We start from the raw sequence: 20,996 nt of genomic DNA on the forward strand, positions 1-20,996 counted from the left end.
GATGAATCAGTCACTCAGCTGTTAAACTGCCCTATATCGTCTACCTGAGAAGAACCTGAAGTCAGCCTCCACTCAGCAGACGGACGACAGCTGAGGTTCTCAGTGCAATAAGCTGTAAGGAACCGAATCCTTCTAACTCTGACCTGGTAACCTAGAAATCAACATTTCCCAGTGGAGAAAGAAAACAGCCTGTGGGATATCTTGACCACACACTCACACAAGATCTAACAGAAGAATGCCATGCCCAAGCCATGTCCAAGACCGTGGAACCACAGAAATTCTAAAGGAATAAATGCTTCTTCCTTGAAGCTCCTGAACTTCAGGGAGATGAGTTGACTGGAGATAGTGGCCTACCCTACTGGGAGGAAAGAGGTCACTGGAATCATCCTTTACATGACCTAACCATGAAGAGCAAGAAGTCACAGCAAACCAGAGAGGCTGATAAATGCCTTTGGTGTTTGTTTGTTTGTTTGTTTGTTTGTTTGTTTGTTTGTTTGGTGTCAGACAACATAGTGTGTTGTCAAGGTCTAGAATCTTGAGTCTGACGGTCTATGGAATCTGGAGTCACAGTCTTCCTCCTATAATGTTCTGACCTACCCATAACCCCATTAGCTTCTGCTTCCTGCTGCTCCCAACCTGAATCAAAGCAGATCACTCCCATTAGATGTTTCCCGGGGGCCTTTCCCCCATCCTCCCTTTCACATGGACCAGCTGTCAGCTAAACATAAGTACCCTAGACAGTCAGCCATTTCCATCCTCTGGGCATTCAGGCTCCCAGTGCATACGCCCACTACTTATTGTGCTCCATTCTAACCATCTGGTTTCCTGTCTCCATTGTCCTGGACATGCTACTTCATGGTCATGGTGACCTAGGATGGTGCTTGGTACACGGTAATCTGCAAGAAAATAGCTTTCCAATGGTAAAGTTGTTCTTCCCACAAGACAGTGAAATCTCGACATTCTCTGCCATATTCCGCTCAATAGCCCAGCACGTCAACAGCTCTGCACACACCACAAAGTGAGCGCTGGCAGTGTCTCCTCCTCGCTAAGTATTAGAGAATTTCTGTGAATTTGGAGTTTCTTTGTCGAACCAATCTGTTCTTTTCTGCATCCTTTCCAGCCTCTTTTTTTCTGCTTTGCTTGGTTTTTCTCTTAACTAACTGGGACGTCTGATTGGGATGACCAATCCTCACTCGACTATCTCAGCACTGTCCTGATTACTGCTGATATTTCTTCCAGGAAAAGGACTCTAAATTTATACTGTGAAAGGACGTGCACACTTCAAAACTAAATTGCAGGATCTGTTCAGAACCTCTTCCACAGATTTAAGTTGACCTTATAGAGTACCCTGTCTTCTCTCTGCTGGTATTATAGCCTAAATGTAAAAGTAAGCTGTTCATGTTATAAGGAACCCTTTGTTAGGGGGAAAGTCTCTAAAACAAGCCCCAGGGCATCCTGAACACTGTCCCTGTTCTCAGGTGACAACATCTGCTAAATGAATGCCTTCTGTTAACTGGCTCTCACCTTGCTTCTTAGCTGTAGCATCTATAGCTGACATTTCAAAAATATTCTCCTGGCTAGGTACTGACCATGGATATCTTTAGTCATAGCACTCAGGAGACAGAACCATGTGACTCTCTGAGTTCAAGGCCAGCCTGGTCTACGGAGTGGTTTCCAAGATGGCCAGGACTATACAGAGAAATCCTATGTCAGAGAGAAGGGGGGAAGGGAGAGCGAGGAGGAAAGGAGAGGGAGAGAGAGAGAGAGAGAGAGAGAGAGAGAGAGAGAGAGACAAAGATAGAGAAGCAAACATTGCTATGCCCTCAAATGAGTCAAGTGACATCCTGATTTCAATTACTGCTTCTTTTTGCCAAAGGATACTCTGTTTTGCTAATCAGCAAACAATCATAAGAGCGGTGATGGTGGATGTCTGCAGAGGAATATTACTTTCTGCACATGAACACCTATGCTAACAGTGACTGGACTCTACCCATAAGACCTTAACTAGATCAAGTTTGATCAACCCAAAGCCCATATGGACCCGGGAAGGGCAGCTCATCAGGTTCTACCTTGATGAAAAGAGACAAGCAATTGATAAATGACAGGGAAGGATGAGCCAGTTTTCTTTAAGGATATGACCTCTGAGAGGCCACCCGTGCTGCAGCTGATGGTCTTACCCCATTCCCGCACACACACACACACACACACACACACACACACACACACCACAACACAACACTAAGTGCAGCTGGTGGGTTTTAAAACAAGAGATAGAAAGAGCACATGGAGCTGAGTAGGGGGGGAATAAAATGTAGTGGTGGAAAAGGAATAGGACAGGGAGGGGAATTGACCAAAATATATTATATGCATGGATGAAATTCTCAAACAATCTAATTTTGAGCCAAGTATTGTGGTAGACACAAAATTATATGAGCGAATTACACACCGCCCTTGCCATCTGGGAGTTGGGAATTGAAACTTTGAATCAGACTAAATGTAAAATGGTAGTCTGTTTTGCACGGATGCCGCTGAGTAAGTGACAGGGTGCCTTTAAAAGGTCACAGGCATCGCGGTGAAAGGATGTTACATTCTCTGCTCTTCCCTCCTCCCACACAAGCACTCTAAGATGGCCCCGAGTCTCTCTCTACACAGCCAGCCATTCTTTGCCTGCCTCCCCTGCTGCCTGGCAGGTTGTACAGGCTGAGCACATCTCACCTTTAATGTGCTGTTCAAGGTTCTGATCTTGTGCAGCTTCTCGTTTATTGATGGGTTTTTGCATCGCTTCACAAAAGACTTTCTCAGCTCCTTCTTGGTTGAAGGTCGCCGGTCCCCAAGAGGAGACAGGCTAGCCTGCTCCAATGACTTGTACAGTTTCTCCATCTCATCGTCTTCGGACGATTTTATTTCGTCTGTTTAAAGAGATCAGTATCAGCAAAGTCAATGACAACCAAAGAGTGAACATCAGGCACTGTAGTCCTAATGGGTTTCTGTTCACACCTTCATCTCAGATTCCTGGTCTCCAGAAGATAGGGCAGTGATGCTGTGTGTCTGACCACTCATATCATGCTGCCTTGTTACTCAGGAGACTGCGAACCATTTAATGATATAAGATTAGAATGTACCCTAGTAAGGCCACACACTGACCTATTGCTCAGAGACTTTGGGGCTACAGTAGCGCTTCTATATTGACAATTTTTGTGGGACTCAATTCAGTGGACTCCTAGCCCCTTAAAATCCATATTCTCTCACACAGAGAACACATGCATCTCATTTCAATAACCACCACCACCACCACCACCCATCTTAAATCATTTCAACATGGACTCTGAGGTTAGTATTGCATCCAAATATCCTCAAAGTTAGTTATTGGGAGACTCAGAGATAATTCATCTGAGTGCAAAATTCCTCTTCATCTCTGAACCTGTGAAACAGTTAAGTTACCTTACAGACAAGCCCTACAACACAATGCTTACCATAAAATCTGAACACCTATTGCCCTAGGTACCTTCAGTGTCTTCTAAGAAGCCTGCCTGTTTGCTGGTTTGCAGAAAGACAGCATTTCTCAACCTACTCCACACTATCTGTCCCCTTCTAACGACACCTATCCAGCCTCAGCCTTCCCTTCAGAGTCTAGAGAGCAATGAGCCCCTGCAGGCTACTCTGGAATTGGCAGGCCAGTGGGGGCCAGGAAGACTACATCCTAGAACATTTGTTAGGATCTGTCACTGATGCTTCGCTTAAAACAACAACGACAACAACAACAATAACAACAACTAAATATGGTGGTGTGTGGGCTAGATTTCCAGGAGTCATCTTAAAAACTAGAATGAGGCTAGTTCTCCTTGAAACCCTCTCATTTTAAGGTTGTGTTCCCTTTGAGGCTACACTGGATATGGCTTTCAATCACAGGTAACCATAGGGACCTTTAAATGGCAGTAACAGAACCTGAAGGAGAGGTTGACCCTTTGTGTGTCTTTTATTCCTCATAGAGAATTTCAATTCATTGTTCCTTTGTTTCCTGAAAACTATCTTGGGAAGTGTGCACAATACATTTTCTTTCCTCCACATACAACACAGTGTTTATGTCCCCCATTCTGAGGTGGGGACAAAAAGATCCAGAGAGCGCCCTATGCACACTGTGATCATGGAAGGGAGCTGATCAAAACAGGCTCTGAGGCAGGCACATTGGATAATATGGGGATAGCAGAAACCAGAAACTTTGATTAAGTCACAGTTTACTCTTCTATAACTAGAAATGCTTAAAAATTAGCTTTTGCCCAATGACCTCAGTCACTATAAGGTGTCCTCAAAACTTACCTGAGAGGGAGAGCAACATATTTCTAACGACTAGCTTAATGTGTTAACCAGAACAACATTGTTTTTTCTTCTGTTTGAGACAAGGTTTCACTAAGTTTTTGTTTGTTTGTTTGTTTGGTTGGTTGGTTGGTTGGTTTTGGTTTTTGGTTTTTGGTTTTGATTTGGTTTTTTTGGCAAGCTAGAACTGGCGATGAGGACCAGGCTGTCCTAGAACTCATAGAGATCAGCTTACCTCCTGAGTGCTAGGATTAAAGACAATTCCCCACCACTCCTGGCCCAGAGCAACTTCTTGCCTCTCAATCAAATTTTGTATCAAAAATGAAAGGAAAATATATAAAAATAGATCTGAAGATAAACTTCTAGCCCCAGGCATTGTGTAACAATCAAAAGTCAACTTCTGCTAATAAATTCAAGTACAGATATCTCCGTGATTAGGGAAATGAAAATCAAAACCAAAGAGAGATACCAAGTCATGCTTATCAGGATTGGTAAAACAAAGAAGACAGATAGTAGTTAAGTGTGGCCAAAGATATAGAGAGATAGGAGATCTCATTTACCATTAGTGGGAATGAAAAACAAGCTAGTACTTTAGAAAGTAGGTTGACGGTCCTCACTGTGCCACAATGACAATAGGACCCTGCAATTACACCTCTATATTTATATTAAAGAGAAATAAAAATATGTTCCCACATGAGTTGTACATACTCATAGCAGCATTGGTCACAAGAAAAAAAAAAAGAGAAGAACCTAAGTAATTGATTATCAATAGGTAAATAGATAAAAGTGATTATCAACAGGTAAATGTAGCTCACGCCATGGAACACCAGCCGGCAACTTAAAAACAAACAAACAAACAAACAAACAAACAAAAACAACAGAGTACACAGAAACTTAGAAAGGATATCTGAAGTGATCCTCTAACTTAAACACACACACACACACACACACACACACACACACACACACACACGGGCACATGGGTGGGTGCTAAATGAATAATAAAATAAAATGTGAGAAAGGGAAACACAATGTACATTATTTAGTACCTTGAGTGTATCCAGAAGTGTGTGTGTGGAAGAAGACACACTGCCTACCAGTGTTTCCTAATTCTGGCTGAGAAGAGAATTTTCCACCTCAGACAGCCCAGTCTACCTACCAAAGAGATGATTATAGGTAGCCAAGTGTGTAAAAGATACAGTCTTAAAAATAAGGCGTGGCCAGAAACAACCTTTGCTTTCACAAGTCTGACAAGCAGAAGCTTTTGGATAGAATATATTCATTGTTCATTTCTTATTTTCTACTTCATCATGAATGAAGAAAAAAGTGTGGGGGTGGGGGGGCTGTAGGCCAAGATGTCTACAATCCATAACCATCAGGCTTACAGCCCCTCTGTTGCAAGAAGAGCAGGATATTAGACTGAACTTACAAACTGAACATGAATGACTTCCCAGCTTTTGTGTTTGGGAAGCAGTGAGACCTTCCACAAGCACTGCAGGTGGGATGGAATGGGAGACTTTTTGGTTATATGTTTGAGAAGTGTTTAATAGTTACCACTATGTCACTGAGAAATGACACGGCCAGTGATGTGTGCATATAAGAAAGTTCTGCTGAGGGGTTGGGGATTTAGCTCAGTGGTAGAGCACTTGCCTAGCAAGCACAAGGCCCTGGGTTTGGTCCCCAGCTCTGAAAAAAAAAAAAAAAAGAAAAAAGAAAAAGAAAAAAAAAAAGGAAAGTTCTGCTGAAAATGGATGATCAGTGCGTGATCAATGAAATATCAGAGCTTCCTTGGGCTGCATAACTGATGCCCACATAAGATAGAGAGAGACTGGAAACAACCCAGTTGTCCCTCAATTGAAGAATGAATTAAGAAGTGGTACATTTACAAAATGGGATACTACTCAGCTACTAAAATCAAGGACATCATGAATTGTGCAGGCAAACAGAATTAAAAGAAAAATATCACCCTGAGTGAGGTAACCCAGACCCAAAAAGATATGCATGGTACAAAATATCCAAAGGAAAGAAGTTTTTTTTCATATAAATAAATCAATATATAAAAAAGAAGATGCTAACCATGAATCTTATATTTGCAATTAATTATTCATTGAATTTTAAAAGTTGAAGCAATTAAATATTATATAATTATATTAAATATTATATATTATATAATCTGACAACTTTCAAATATTTAATACAAACTAAGAATTTCCAAAGAGTAATAATGGGTAAATATTAAGAAAGCTTTCCTGAAATAAAAAATAATTTTAGCAAAACAACCGAAAGAAAGGAGGAAGGAAGGAAGGAAGGAAGGAAGGAAGGAAGGAAGGAAGGAAGGAAGGGAGGGAGGGAGGGAGGGAGGGAGGGAGGGAAGAAAGAAAGGAAGGAAGAAAGAAAGCTTGGGAGCTGGAGAGATGGCTCAGTGGTTAAGAGCACTGACTGCTCTTCCAGAGGTCCTGAGTTCAATTCTCAGCAACTACATGGTGGCTCACAACCATCTGTAAAGAGATCCGATGCCTTCTGGTGTGTTTGATGATAGTGGCAATATACTCATATACATAAAACTAAAAAATTAATCTTTAAAAAAGAAAGAAATGAAATGCTAAATCATCCACAGTGTTACAACATAAATGAAATTTGGAATAATTTTTTTAAAAAGTCACAAAAAACTCATAGTCTATGATTCTATTATATAAAATATCTAGAACAAACTCATGAGGACTGAAAGCCACCTAGGATGCTGAGGGTCCAGACAGGAATGAGAAATGTCGATGATGATGATTATGATGGTGATGGTGACGGTGATGATTTAATTCAATAAAATAATACAATGCATAGGGCTTTCTTGTCGATGGGCTGAACGCTCCCTCATCATCCTGAGGTAATTCCTGTACAATTCCGTGAGCACACTACCAGTCACTGAACTGTCCATCTGACAGCAGGTGAAGTAGATCAAGAGAGTGGTGAGGCACTAAAGCAGACTCGTATAAGATATCGTGATAGGAGGTGAGTGCTCACAGAAAAGCCCCTCAGTCCTAGAGAAAATGTAGAGACAGCATGAAGTCCTTTAAGAAACTAAGTGGAGCAAGGCGCTGGGGTCCTAGCCGGTGGGCGGCAAGGATCAGATTCAAGGTCAGCCTGCGCTGTAGAGCAGGAAACAAGGCAAAGTCACATGACTCGTGACGGGGCAGTAGGATTGAGAACTTGCCAGAAACATGGAACGAACCTGTTATAACCTCTTCTCGTGGCTAATCAGGTAGTGCTCTATCTAAAAGTTCCTAACAACATCTACATAACACACTTTATGAAGCAAACAAACATGCGAAAAGAGCTAAATAATTGTCCCATTGATTCTCCCAGTACTCACCAAGCAGGAATTACTAAAGACAGAGTTAGAAGCAGAATTTGCTGTTCACTCATACAGTACATGATAATTATGCCAGGGTAAAGTTGTAGTGAGATAATTCATCTAGTTCAAAAGATATCAAATCACTGAAGATAAAAATAACCTTAGAGTTTTGGAAATCAACATACAGACTGTGATCTCCAGATTTAAAAGAAAATAATAGCATTTCCTTTTTGGATAATTTTTATTATCTTTTAATGTACCTGTATAAAAACATAATCTTTATGTTAATATCAGAAGCTATATCCTTACCAACACACACAGGCAAAATTTCCTTCCCTAATTTAAACTTTGGGTCACTCATCATGAAGGTATTAATTAGTGTGTGTGTGTGTGTGTGTGTGTGTGTGTGTGTGTGTTTAATTTGACTCTCCAATATAGCTAACTTTCACATTAACACTGGTAAAATAAAGTGAACCTGTCTGGGTCACTGAAAGTTAATACGCTGGTCTCTGTAATTCATCTGAAATGTCGGGAGAGAAGTACTCTCTGCTTCAATCCATCCAGAAACAAGATCTGATGATGGAGTGGGTGTGTCCAGTTAGAAACCACCTGAAAAATGAAAGGAACTCTCCAATCTGGATCTTCTTCCTAAGGAAAAACCAGAACCTGGAAAACTAATTTCTGAGCTCAATATACTTCTGACATCATTCACAAACTTAATGAAAATAACAGACAGTAACATTAAAAGTAAAGAAAATACTTTATTGGGTTTCCTGTGTGCTCTAGCCTAGGAGATATACAGTGTGTCACCAGACACTCAGGGGACACACCTGTGACTCAACAAGCCAGACAGGAGATTTGTCCTGTTTTTACTGCTGCTGTCAGCTAGGGCTTAGGTCTTTGTGGAACCATAAAAGGAACTTTCAATAATAATAGAAACCGGTGATGAATGGAGACATAGGATAAAGGGGAACCCAAAGCAATACAGCTTGGCCATGACTATGAAGCAGAGGTGAGAGGAGTCCTTCAGAACCAGTGTTCCTGCTTTAGGGCTGCCGGTTCACCCTGGCAGGTACCACTGTGCTGTGACCTCATTGATTGCTGTACCAGAGCAAGCTTTGTAAGTTAAGCCCCTCCGATTAGTCTTTTGTTTAGTATCCTTTATATATTTATTTTATGTGGATGGATGTTTTGCCTGCATGTATGTACATGTACGGTGTGTATGCATGCCTGGTGCCAGCAGAGGTCAAAAGAAGGCATCGATCTTCTGGATCTGGAACTGTAGACAGTTGGGAGCCACCAGGTGGATGCTGGAACCCGAACCCAGGTCCTCTGCAAAGGCAGTGAGTACTCTGAACCACTGAGCCATCTCTCCATTCCCTCTACATTAGTATCATGCTGTAAGATAATTTTAACATCGCCTTCTGTGTACATGCAGTTCTTTTCTGAATTTTGTTCCAGAAAGCATTAATTTATCTTTCTTGTCTCACCATATTGCAATAAGATGTAAGGGTTGGCAGGAAAGACCCCTCATCTCTCTCCCATTGGAAATAGAAGCCAAGTGAGTTATTTCTACCTCCCTATCTCCCTAGACAAAACAAATTTTGTTTAACCATGAATTTTCAACCCTCAAGTGTGTATTTTAGTCTTCCTATGTGAGACTGTAGGACTTCAATTCCCATTGACACCTGGGCACCTTCTGGTCTGATGCTTCTCAACTCATTAGTGCTTGGTCAAAGTTGAAGGTATTATTTTATAGATGAGGAAAATGGAGAGTCTTGAAAAACAGTGATTTTTTCCCCCCAGATGCCAATTAGTAGTGGGTACTAAAAATAAAAGTTCTATTCTGTGCAGGGCCATGTGTTTCCAAATCATTCTTCACAAACTTGAACAGGATAACAGTCTCCCTGGGAACTTAGTAAAATGTGGGGTCTGCTTCAGCCCATCTGGGATGGTGTTGATACTCTAGTGTGTGTGTGTGTGTGTGTGTGTGTGTGTGTGTGTGTGTGTGTGTCTGTGCGTCTTATGTATACATATATGCATTAGAGCGTGTGTGGTCATCTGCATGAATGTGTGTTTGTATATGCATGAGTGTGGGTGTATGTATGCATGAGTGTTAATGTTGTATGCACATTCACACATGTCTGCTACTGTTGAGGCCAGATTTCAATTTTAGTTGTTATTCACCAGGTAACATACATTTTGGTTTTGGATTCGAAGTCTCTCGAAGGGATATGAGACTCATGGAGTAGCCTAGGCTGACTGGTGAGCCCCAGAGCTCTGTCGCTCTCTACTTCTTCAACACTGGGAATACAAATAAGCCACAACACAACACATGGTTGTCCACATGGGCACTAGGGATCATATTCAGGTGCTGATGTTTACACAATTATTTCCCCAGCTCTTCTCGACCTTCTAGAATTTGGCAAGTTCCATTGACTATATTTGAGTAGCAAAGCTAGATACAATTGGCAAAATTTCACCAGCATAGATTTAGTGATGAGTAAAGAGACTCAAACAACAACCAGAAAATTGATATGTATCCGCAAGGCAGCACTGACTGTGTCTGAGCCATATACTAATCAAAGAGAAAGGAAGGACAATCCAGCTTTGTTCAAATGATATGTGGGAAGTGGACAGTAGAAATCACCAGTACTTTGCAGGGTGAATAGGGAAGAATTTGAACTGTTGGTGACCCTTCATGTCAGATATATATATATATATATATATATATATATATATATATATATATATATATATATATATCCCATGTTTTGGGGACTGGAGAGGTGGCTCAGTGATTTAGAACCCTTATTGCTTTTACAGAGGACCCCAAATTTAATGACCAGCACCCACAGGGTGACTCCCAACCATCTATAACTCCAATCCCAAGAGATCAGACACCTCCACATGTGTGTGTACTCACATACATGAATGCAAAACACTCATGCACATACAATGGAATAATTAAATCTAAAAAACATAAAGTAACTACAACCCAGGTCCTATTTTTAGCAAGATTGGAGACATACCAATGCTTTAACTAATGCTTAGAAGTTCTCTTCTTCCCAAGACTGAGCCAAATGAATGTGTGTCTCTCCCTCCACCACCACCTCCTCCTCCTCCTCCTCCTCTTCCTCCTCTTCCTCCTCTTCCTCCTCCTCCATACCATCCTATTGTCTGATTCTGGCAGGACAGGACAGCTCCCAGGAGCCCAGAATTTGCCTGTCAAGAACACTGTATGCAGATTATCTCTTGAAGTGCTGTGTTCTCTACTCTGCCTCCCCCACTGTCTTATTTTTGGTCTTGCTTGTGCTTTCTAGAATGTGGCTGTTTATTTTTCTATTTAGAACATAAAAGCGGGCTTCAGAAGACTGGGAGAAATTCATATACTAGATTCCATACCAGAATTTGAAAAAAAAATGCCTTTTATAGAGTTGAAAAGTCCAAATAATGTCCCAAGGGAGTTTATTTTCATCCTCAAATGTAAGGCATTTGGAAGGAATTAAGGAGAAAAGAAGGATTATAAGTTTCACATGCAATGTTCTAATGTTTGAGAACAAAAACAAAAACAAAAAAAAATAACAACAACAAAAAAACACCACCTGTCACCAACAATACAAACAAGAAAACAGTGGTCTACACGCACAACATATTCTGATACACTATCTGATATCTAGAGATTAAAAGGCTTTTCTAGTCATTCTTTACATGGAAATTTGACAGTCTTACAAGCTAGCACGGCTTCAATGATGGTAGACTTTAGCTATCCAAAAAGAACAGATCTAGACAACTCCTTTTGACATGAAAATGCTTCTGCCCAAGCACATAAGCAGTGTCATGCTGAGGGACAAGTCTCCAGTCTCTGCAGCTGCAAATGCAGCAGCTCCCCCACACTGAGCTTTTCTTCTACAGCTGGCTCTGCGCTAACAGTTCTCCCAACATCTCCTCAGCGTCTTCCCACAGCCCTGTGAGGGAGCCTCAGCAGCACTAACATCAAGGAGAGATGCCAACATAATGACAGATCACAGAGCGTGACCAAACGCACAAGGAGACAAACATGGATATGAACTGAAGGCTATCGTTCCCTACGTGACCCTATCCATACACATGGCACGCTACAATCACAGGTTTTGAAGCCAAGGTTATCATTCCCTATACAGACACCCTGTAAATAGTGTGGATGCTGACATTCTATCTATGTAACGCCCAATGGAGACTCTTAAGCCAGACAATCTGCAGATAGTGGAGCAGTAGCCAGCCGAAAGCTCTGATCCCCGCTTGCACTACTCATCCTGCAAAGGCTACTCAAAGCTTTGGCTGCTGAGATGCCCAGGTTTCCTGCTTAAAAGATAGGAAATTCACAAAGTAGCCAACAATGGAGGATGGCTGGGTCTGAACTAGACTGCTAAAATGGGGAAGCACCTCCTTTCGGCATCAGGAGGGTCATATATACGGTCTGGGTACGCTTGAAGAAGATATGAACACAGTAAAGATATGAGTGATTACAAGTTAGAATGTAGGTACTGAACAAATGGCTCAGGAGTAAAGAGCTTGCCTTACAAGCATGAAGACCTGAGATCAATATCAGCATTGTTGACAGAGGCACAAATACAGAAACATACATGTATATGTTAATATAATAAAATATAAATCTATTAATTATTAAAATAAATGTAATTGATATGATAAATTGATATAATAAATATATAATAATATATTTTTATAAGTATATATGTAATATACTTATTATATAATATACTATGATATATTATATATTATATCTAATATATGCTTAATAAGTATTCTTATTATTATAGATAAATTATATAGAGAGAAATTTATATAAAGATTTGTTTACTTATAAATATGTTTATTTATATAAAAATTTATACAAAAATATATAATATTTTTGGCAAATATGCTTTATTTTTTAATTGCACTTCCATGCTCACAGATGACTGCGGGGCTCAGTGACAGGTAATGTGGTTAAGATGTGAAAGCTCTGAGTTCAGTAACGAGCAGGGCAACACATGAGAAGGGAAACTGGAAGCTCAATCCATTATGTGTACCAGTGGCTAGTCGTTACATATAAAATAAAAATAGATCTTAAAACAGTATTTAAAATATAATTTGCAGAAATTAACAAAACAGCTGCACAGTGGTGGCACACACCTTTAATCCCAGCACTAGTGAGGTTGAGGCAGCCAGATCTCTGTGAACTCGAGGCTAGCCTGGTATACAGAGTGAGTTCCAAAACAGCCAAGGCTACACATGTCAGAAAAAGAAAAGAAAAGAAAGAAACTAACAAAACAGATTCATGAATAGTATGAAGAGTAGAAATTGTATTTTATTACAATATGTTTAAAAAAAGCAAATGGTCAAAAGTTAAAACAATAATTTTGTGAAGTAAAAAAAATTTAAATCATAATAATTTGTACTTCCCTCAGGAATGAATCTAAGGATATAATGTAACCAGAAACCACATCAAGTGTGTGTGTGCGTGTGTGTGTGTGTGTGTGTGTGTGTGTGTGCGCGCACGCACACACACCCATGCACATACAGACAAGTATAAAAGTATCAACATCAAAATGATCAACAACACACCAAATATCCGTTAAAAAGAACAAGGTAAAAATAAATTCCTAGACATTAAAACTTCAATAAAAACTAAAAGAATAGTACGAAGCAGGACAAAAAGAAATAGAACCTTGGATAAATGGATGTCTAAAGAAACACACTGATAATAAAAGATGTCCCTGAGAACTTACGAGAACATCTGAGAGACCTATACTGGGAGGATTGCACGTATGGATAAAGGAAGGCGACGTTCTGTCTTGTTCATGGAACACAGAAGCAACTTCAAACCACTTACACAACAGGAAACAATTGTCTTCATAACATGAGAGTGCGTGTCTAGGAAGAAGGTTCAGTTGGCAAGGGGCCTGGTGAGCAAGTGTGAGGACCTGAGTTGAGACTGACAGAACCACAGACAAAGCTGGCTTGGCAGTATAAGGGAAGCAGTTGTAGCCCCATCACAGGGCGGAGAGAGGGGAAATCTCTAGAGATCATTGGTCAGGAGGCAGCCTACACAATCAGAGCACCAGGTTCAAGAATGGGCTTTATTTCAAAAGAGAGACATCGAACATAAAAGCTCTGGATTCCTTGTGCACATGGAATCTCTCTCTCTCTCTTGAGAGAGAGAGAGAGAGAGAGAGAGAGAGAGAGAACAAGAACACATACTAACATACATGAAATCAATGTAGGAAGCACTTTTTTTTATTTATGATGTAAATGACATTAACCACATGCTCCTTCAAGGTTCTCTATGCCCCTAGATACCCTAATAAGCAACCTCCTCCTCACTAGCTGTCCCCATACCAATACCAATGTCCCCACACCTCGTGATATTGTCACAAGCTGGAGACTATGTTTTAGCACAAGAACCTCTGAGAAGATTTTTATCTAAATCATCAGTCTGACAGCAGCAAATGCCACTGAGCCCGTGGAGCAACGGGACTCTAATTCACTGCTGGTGGGAATGTAAAGAAACAGTGAGGCAGGGAAACAGCCTTTCATTGCCTACAAAGTTAAATGCAGTCTTTGTATACAACTCAGCAACAGCAGACCTTCGTACTTCCCCAAAAGAGCTGGCAACTTGTAATTATACAGAGACACACAGGTGTTAAAGTGCTCATCTTAAAGACTTAGAAACAGCTCTGGGGCCATCCATAGTCAAACAGATAAAATGGGATCCATACAATGGAATACTGTTCAGGGGTTGTTTTTTGTTTTGTGTTTTATTTAAAGGCCTATTGAGTCATGGGAAGAATTTAAAAATCTTGTTTGTACACCAGAAGGAGAAAATGTCCATCTGAAAAGGCTACATCTCTGTGGCTGTAATCATATGACACTGGGAAAGGTAACACGGGATGATGAAAAGATTGGCCAAAATATTGGCACATGCCTATAATCCCAGCATTCTTGGAATCTGAGGCAGGGGACTGACAAGAGTTTGAGGCCAGGCTGGACCACCTATTGAGTTTCACAAAAGTCTAGGCTGTAATGTGAGACTCTGTCTCAAAACACTAAAACAGCGTCCAGAAGATTAGCTGTCCTTGGAGAAGAGAAGGCAAACAAGGAGCACAGACTGTGGTGGGGTTACATCACCACTACAAGTCCTCAGATGCAACACTGCACAGCAAAGACTGAACCCTAATCAACTACAGGCTTAAGGTCATAAGAGTGTATCAGTATTTCTATGGGATGCAGAGCCCCAGTTGATAGACCTACAATGTGACACACACACGCCCCATATCTGAAGCTAAGAAAACATTCCAGAAAAGAGGACAGAAAGATTAGAAGCATGAAGTAACCAAGATATCTGCTGCTGTGAGACAGTGTTTTTTACATATGAGAGGAAGCTGAACCCATGAAATCTTAACAACATGGTTGTCTAAACAAGACACAAATGCCGCCACCAGTTGACATGCCAACATGGATATCATAAGGCCCTACCCCTAGATGAAGACAGTCAATTAGTAAGATAAAATAAAAATCCATTTTTTCTAGGGACTCAGTAGGTTGTATATAAACATATATGTGTATGTTGTATGTATATATTGTGTGTACATATTATATATACACATACGTATGTATATACAAAATGTAACAGTAACAATTAAAGGAGAAGAGGCCGTGAATTTAAGATGAAGTGAAGGGCACACAGAAGGAATGTCTCAATATTTGTTTTCGAATATAGGAAGGGAACCACACTCTTGCAAAAGGTTAAGCAATAGAGGATTGTAGGAAAAGGGAGAAGGGTACAGACACTGTACTTTCTGCTCGGGTTCTCTGTAAATCTGGCTCTGTTTTAAAATCTAAGCCTATGACTTTGAAGTGTGCAGCTGCCCAAGGATCGGCAAAACATGTTTGCCAATGGAGAAGACTTCTCTTGTTGTTTTAAAACAATGAGTTCTAGATCACATTCCCACTGTGATGGAGAGGAAAGCTAAGATGGTGGCTACAGTGTGTGTGTGTGTGTGTGTGTGTGTGTGTGTGTGTGTGTGTGTGTGTGCACACGCACGCGCGTGTGCTCATGAGCTTGTTTGATGATGTACCATGTATACAATATTTTTCGACATAACAAATCATCCTCAGGCAAGAAACACTGAAGGTTTAAATGTGCAAAGATGTGAAAAGGACTAGGAAAGAGTTATAAGGAAAATGGGAAAGAGTGAAGACTATTCCAGTCATTCCCAAAGCTGTTCGTGTCCACTAGGCCTTACAATGAGCCAGCAAGAAGTTCAGCACAATTTACAACCTGACATGGGTGGCAGTGTAGCAGATGGCTTGGGCTCAAAGCAATGTGGACTCAGAAATGACTCCACCATCAAACAACAAAATGTCCCCTAACTTTCTTCCAGTGTGCTCTTCTAAACTCTGCATAGAAAACAACAACAACAATTTTTAAAAAGAAAATTGAAAGAAAGTAGTCAAGAATAGTCAATAAACCACAATCCTGGTTGCAGAGCCTGAAGAGGAATTTCCAACATGAGGCACAACAGAGCCTTCTCCTCTCTTGGATACATTTGGTTTTCTAATCTGAGAAGGAGTCACAGCCATGAGCAGTGGTGCATCCGGAATAGCTGTCCCCAGAGCAGACTTCCTTCAATGCACTATCTTAGTTTTCAAATGTGTTTACCCAAAACCTTTCCCCTTAAAACTCCCTTCTTAGTACAAGCATTCTCCTGCACCTCCTCCAAGCATGGTTTCCTCTGAACACACTCATCTTCCACCATTAACAACTACCCCTAACTCTAACCACTATCTAACCAGTTGTTTTCCTGCTTCCAAAATCTAGATTTCACTTGTCACCAGCTTCAGATCTCTTGTTCCAGTGAGTTTCCACAGCCTCCCACATCTACTTCCTAGTCTCAGCAACTAAGTATAGAACCAAGAAGGAATAAAAGAAGTGATATTCCAGCTACCACAGATGACCTAGTTACATGATATGGGCTTCCAGACAAGCTAGTCAGTTCATTTTACGGTAATTTAGAGAGATCTTTATCACTTAAGTGGGAGCAATGAAAGACGTAGTGAGTCAATCATCCATGCCTGAGATCCACGCCAGGACGGCCAACTGTCACATAGACAAGATGTTCCTATTAGTAAATATTTATCCCCACGTTAAGATCATTTCTCATTATTCTACAAACTAATACTGGGAAATACTCTACAGACTTAATTAAATCCTAAGTACGCAATGACTGAGATGAGGCAGGGCACAGGATCCCTCCTCTCTCTCCTTTCCAATTTGTACTTTTATCTTATTACAGAGGCTTGCTGACCTCTTACTTACTGCTTCCCTTTACTCTAGCATCACCTGTGACCTACAACTGAAAGAACTCTTTGGAATCACAAGTCCCCCTACGTCATCGCCTCCGTGACAAATGGTCATAAACAATCTGTTGAACTTAACTATGCCTAATCCACCATTCAACATCGTCCCAGTTTCCCTCCCCCTCCCTTTCCCATGCTCCACCCCATGCATGGTCTCCCTTAGGTGTGACTGTACTCTTTGTCCCTACTTTTGTAAAGCCTTGGGTACCTATCTCCTTTAGGACACCTTTTTTTACCTTCCTTTTCTTTGTTAATTGTGTTTCATTCCTCCTACTCGCCTCAGTACATGTGACAATGTTTTGGGACAATCACTTTTAGATTTTTAGATTTAGATTTTAGATTTGTGTTTTCTCAAAGTAGAGGAGTACATGCTAGGAGCATCATCGTAATAATAACAGCAGTGCTAAATTGAATTGACGTCAGTCTCAGATTTGGTTTAGTTTTAATCGCTCGAGGCTTGGTGGAGAATCCCAGAGTGTCAGTCTGAAAGCTTCAGAGTAGAAAGGCAAGAGGAAGCTATTAGCGTGCCCTCCCCCTTTCCTAATGGCTTACACTACAGTGAGAAGTGTCTAGAAGGATATTTAAATTCAGAATAAAATTCTAGCAACCACAATTTTAATTGCACACCAACTGCAAAAATATTCCTTCCATTGTCTAACTAAAAGAAAGGCTATAATACACGCTGTCTGCTTTTCTCAGAACTCAGCTATTAACCTTTAAGATTCCTTTCCAGGGTAAATGCTTCTTTCCCCAGAAAAAAATGCGTCTTGAGACTAATTTTAATCTTCTAAAACATTTAACTCCTATTACGGATGACACTAAACTTCAAACCCTGATCTAACACCTTCCGCATAGTATTTTAGATGCTGAAATTTCAGAGACTGTTCCCTACATTGGAAAGTTAAAAACAATAATTTTCAGAAGTCACACCAAAAAGCTACCTCCTTCTCCAACAGGCAAACATACATTCACAACACCGGATTTGATTACTCAACAGCAAGCCACAGCAAACACAAGGGAAGCTTGGGCTGCCGTTTCCATGGAGATGACTTGATGTGGTTCAGCTCTTCTGGGAATGAAACCAAATCCCCAACAGCAGGAGAAAATCAGCAGCAAGAATTCTCTACCATATGGCAACTGCTAACAAACCAGTACAGGGAAAATACCTTCACTCTCTCTTCCCCTGCACCGGGAGCAATACCTTCCCATCATGCAGCTGGAAAACCACCTAGACTGTGTGGGTCATTCTGTGTGTAATGCAAAACGGATTACCACCAGGCCTCTTTATTCCTAGATTAAAAGAGCCTCTGTCGCCTACATTCCTCAGCCCATGAATTCCCGGGGTGGCACTTAGACAGAGACGAGAAACATATCCTTCCTCCCATGACTCTGCTTATTAATCCTTAAGGGAAACCCAGCCTGCAGACTTACCTCTTGGGAAAGAATGCAAATGGAATTTTACTATCTCCAATGCCTTGAAAGACTCCATTGTTACAGAGAGGAGAGAGGAATTTCCACATCCTTTTATAATTATTATTGTTGTTGTTGTTGTTGTTATTGTATATGAAGGTATATGGAGACACATATATTATTATAATTATTATTATTATTATTATTATTACTATTGTATATGTGAGGTATATGGGGCACAGTTTATTGTTGTTGTTATTGTTGTTGTATGTGTGAGGTGTATGGGGGCACACATGTGCCACAGTACATGTGCAGAAGTCAAAGGACAACCTTTAAGAGTTCGTTCACGGGGTTGGGGATTTAGTTCAGTGGTAGAGCGCTTGCCTAGCAAGCGCAAGGCCCTGGGTTCGGTCCCCAGCTCCGAAAAAAAAAAAAAAAGATAGATAAAAAGAGTTCGTTCACTTTTTTTCTAATTATCTTTATGATTATCCAGGCTTAAATTGGGGTTGTTAGACTTATACACCACCTACTTTACTCACTGAATTATCCTGTCAACCCCTCTTGTATTTCTCCTTCTAAACAAATGATTACAGTCAGTTCTTCAATGGGAAACAATTGTTTGGCTTCTCCATTCTTAACATCTATATCTTTTTTTTTCTCTTTTACATTTATTTTCATTCATTCACTCATTCATTTTTATGAGAGTTTTGTTCAAAGTGTTATAATCATATTCAACCTCTTCCACCACAACTCTTCCAGATTCATGTCCTATCCATGTATTCATCCTGACCCTCCTAACTTTGTGTCCTTTAAAAACAAACAAAACCCCTCAGTACTAATTTGTGCTGCCCAAATACTTTGTGATGCGTGCGAGACCACATTTGCATCTTGTAATCGCAAAGCTAAAGGTCACTTAAAACCCACACCTGAAATTCTGTGTCTTTGCCAGAACAAAAAATATAATCAATATGTACTGCACACTCTATATTTGAGGAAAATGGCCATTTCCAAATAGTATGCACATCCAGTGATAGTCACATAGGCATGAGCTGTCTCTTCTGTTTTGAACAGCTCATAGCTTCAGAAAAAGAAGTTTCTTAACTCATATTTATACCTCCCGTCTGATCACACCACTGACCTTACTTGCCTATGCCAAGGGAGATGCTATTAATCCCAATACTTTGTTTGTACAACATCCCCTCATATATTTGTGGCCAGACAGAGACCACTACTTCCCTTCCTCACAGAACAATCCTCTTAGCCCTCTCCCTCAAAGGTTATCTCCTACCTACCCTACCTACTCAGCTACCTCTAGAAGTTATTTTCTAATAAAAAGTGGGTAATTGGTTCAGATTGAAGATATCAATGTAAAATATCACTTAATATAAAGCATCCATGGAGAAAGCCCTAAAAAACAGTGACAACTGAGTGACTTCAAGAATGAGTTACTAGCCTGGCTGTTTAACTTCACATGTATTAAAATATAGTATGCCCTCATGCACACACACACACACACACACACACACACATACAAACACACACACACACATACACGCACACACACATACACATACACGCACACACACACACATACATACACACACACACACACACACACACACACACACGCAGCATATAGTTGCATCCTGGCACATAGTTGTGAGCTCTGGCCTAAATTATTGTCTTCTAAAAATTAAATTAATAGGGAATATCCAAAATATTGATACTTTTTAAGGGTTTACTTCACAATATATATATATATATATACATATATATATGCCCCCCTTTCTCTGTATACATGTGTGTGCATGCGTATGTGAGTGCATGTGTGTGTGTGCATCTATGCCTATGCATGTGCATCCACAATGCATTTGGATACAAACAGAAGCCTGAGGAGAACATAGATCCCTTGGGCTGGAGGTACAGGTGGTTGTGAGCCACCCAATGCGGGTGCTAGGAACTGAGTGCCTAAAGAGCAGCGCTAAGCCACTGAGTATCTCCAGCCCCATACCTGAGAACTTAAGGACACCCTCCCTGCTCAGGGTAGAGGAGAAAGAATGGTCATTCATGTCATTGGGCAACCACTGCAAGTTAGCATAGGAATTTAGCAAGCCAACTTTTAGCAGTACACTGAAAACTTACAGTGCAAATCCATTATTCTCCAGTTGCTCACTGACATCAGATATCCTTGTTTTACACCAAAATGAATGAGGCACAATTAGAAAAGACTTGTCATGAATGGGTAGTGATAGACACACATTTGTCCTGAATCAAAAATGAAAGTTATCAAAGAATATTTAAGACACATTATTGATTTCTACACACAACTATTTCTTTTGTCAAGAGAAAACTCTTTCCCATAAATATAAGCTGTTGCCTCGTCTGTAGGTGATGCCCTTGAGAATGCATGTGAAATATCTGCCTTCCATCAATTACAAAGATACCCTTAAGAGACCACTGATCAGCCCTTTCCAACAGGAAGATGGCCTCTCTAAGCCCATCTGGTAACATTCAACCAAAA

The 20,996-nt window shown here is 40.6% G+C and overlaps 2 protein-coding genes across 15 annotated transcripts in view; one reads left to right on the forward strand and one right to left on the reverse strand.

Annotated features, from left to right (window-relative positions):
• Oprm1 (opioid receptor, mu 1) overlaps positions 1–20,996 on the forward strand; it is a 253,689-nt gene that overhangs the window by 119,660 nt on the left and 113,033 nt on the right.
• Positions 1–20,996, reverse strand: part of Ipcef1 (interaction protein for cytohesin exchange factors 1) — a 202,924-nt gene that overhangs the window by 30,696 nt on the left and 151,232 nt on the right. For all 12 annotated transcript variants that reach the window (XM_087567601.1, NM_001415951.1, XM_087567599.1 and 9 more), the window contains 1 exon segment: positions 2,716–2,909. In XM_087567601.1, coding sequence (XP_087423727.1) covers positions 2,716–2,909 — 194 coding nt within the window.

This window comes from Rattus norvegicus, chromosome 1, assembly GCF_021556685.1.
Source record: "Rattus norvegicus strain SHRSP/BbbUtx chromosome 1, alternate assembly SHRSP_T2T, whole genome shotgun sequence".
Classification (NCBI taxonomy): Eukaryota; Metazoa; Chordata; class Mammalia; order Rodentia; family Muridae; genus Rattus; species Rattus norvegicus.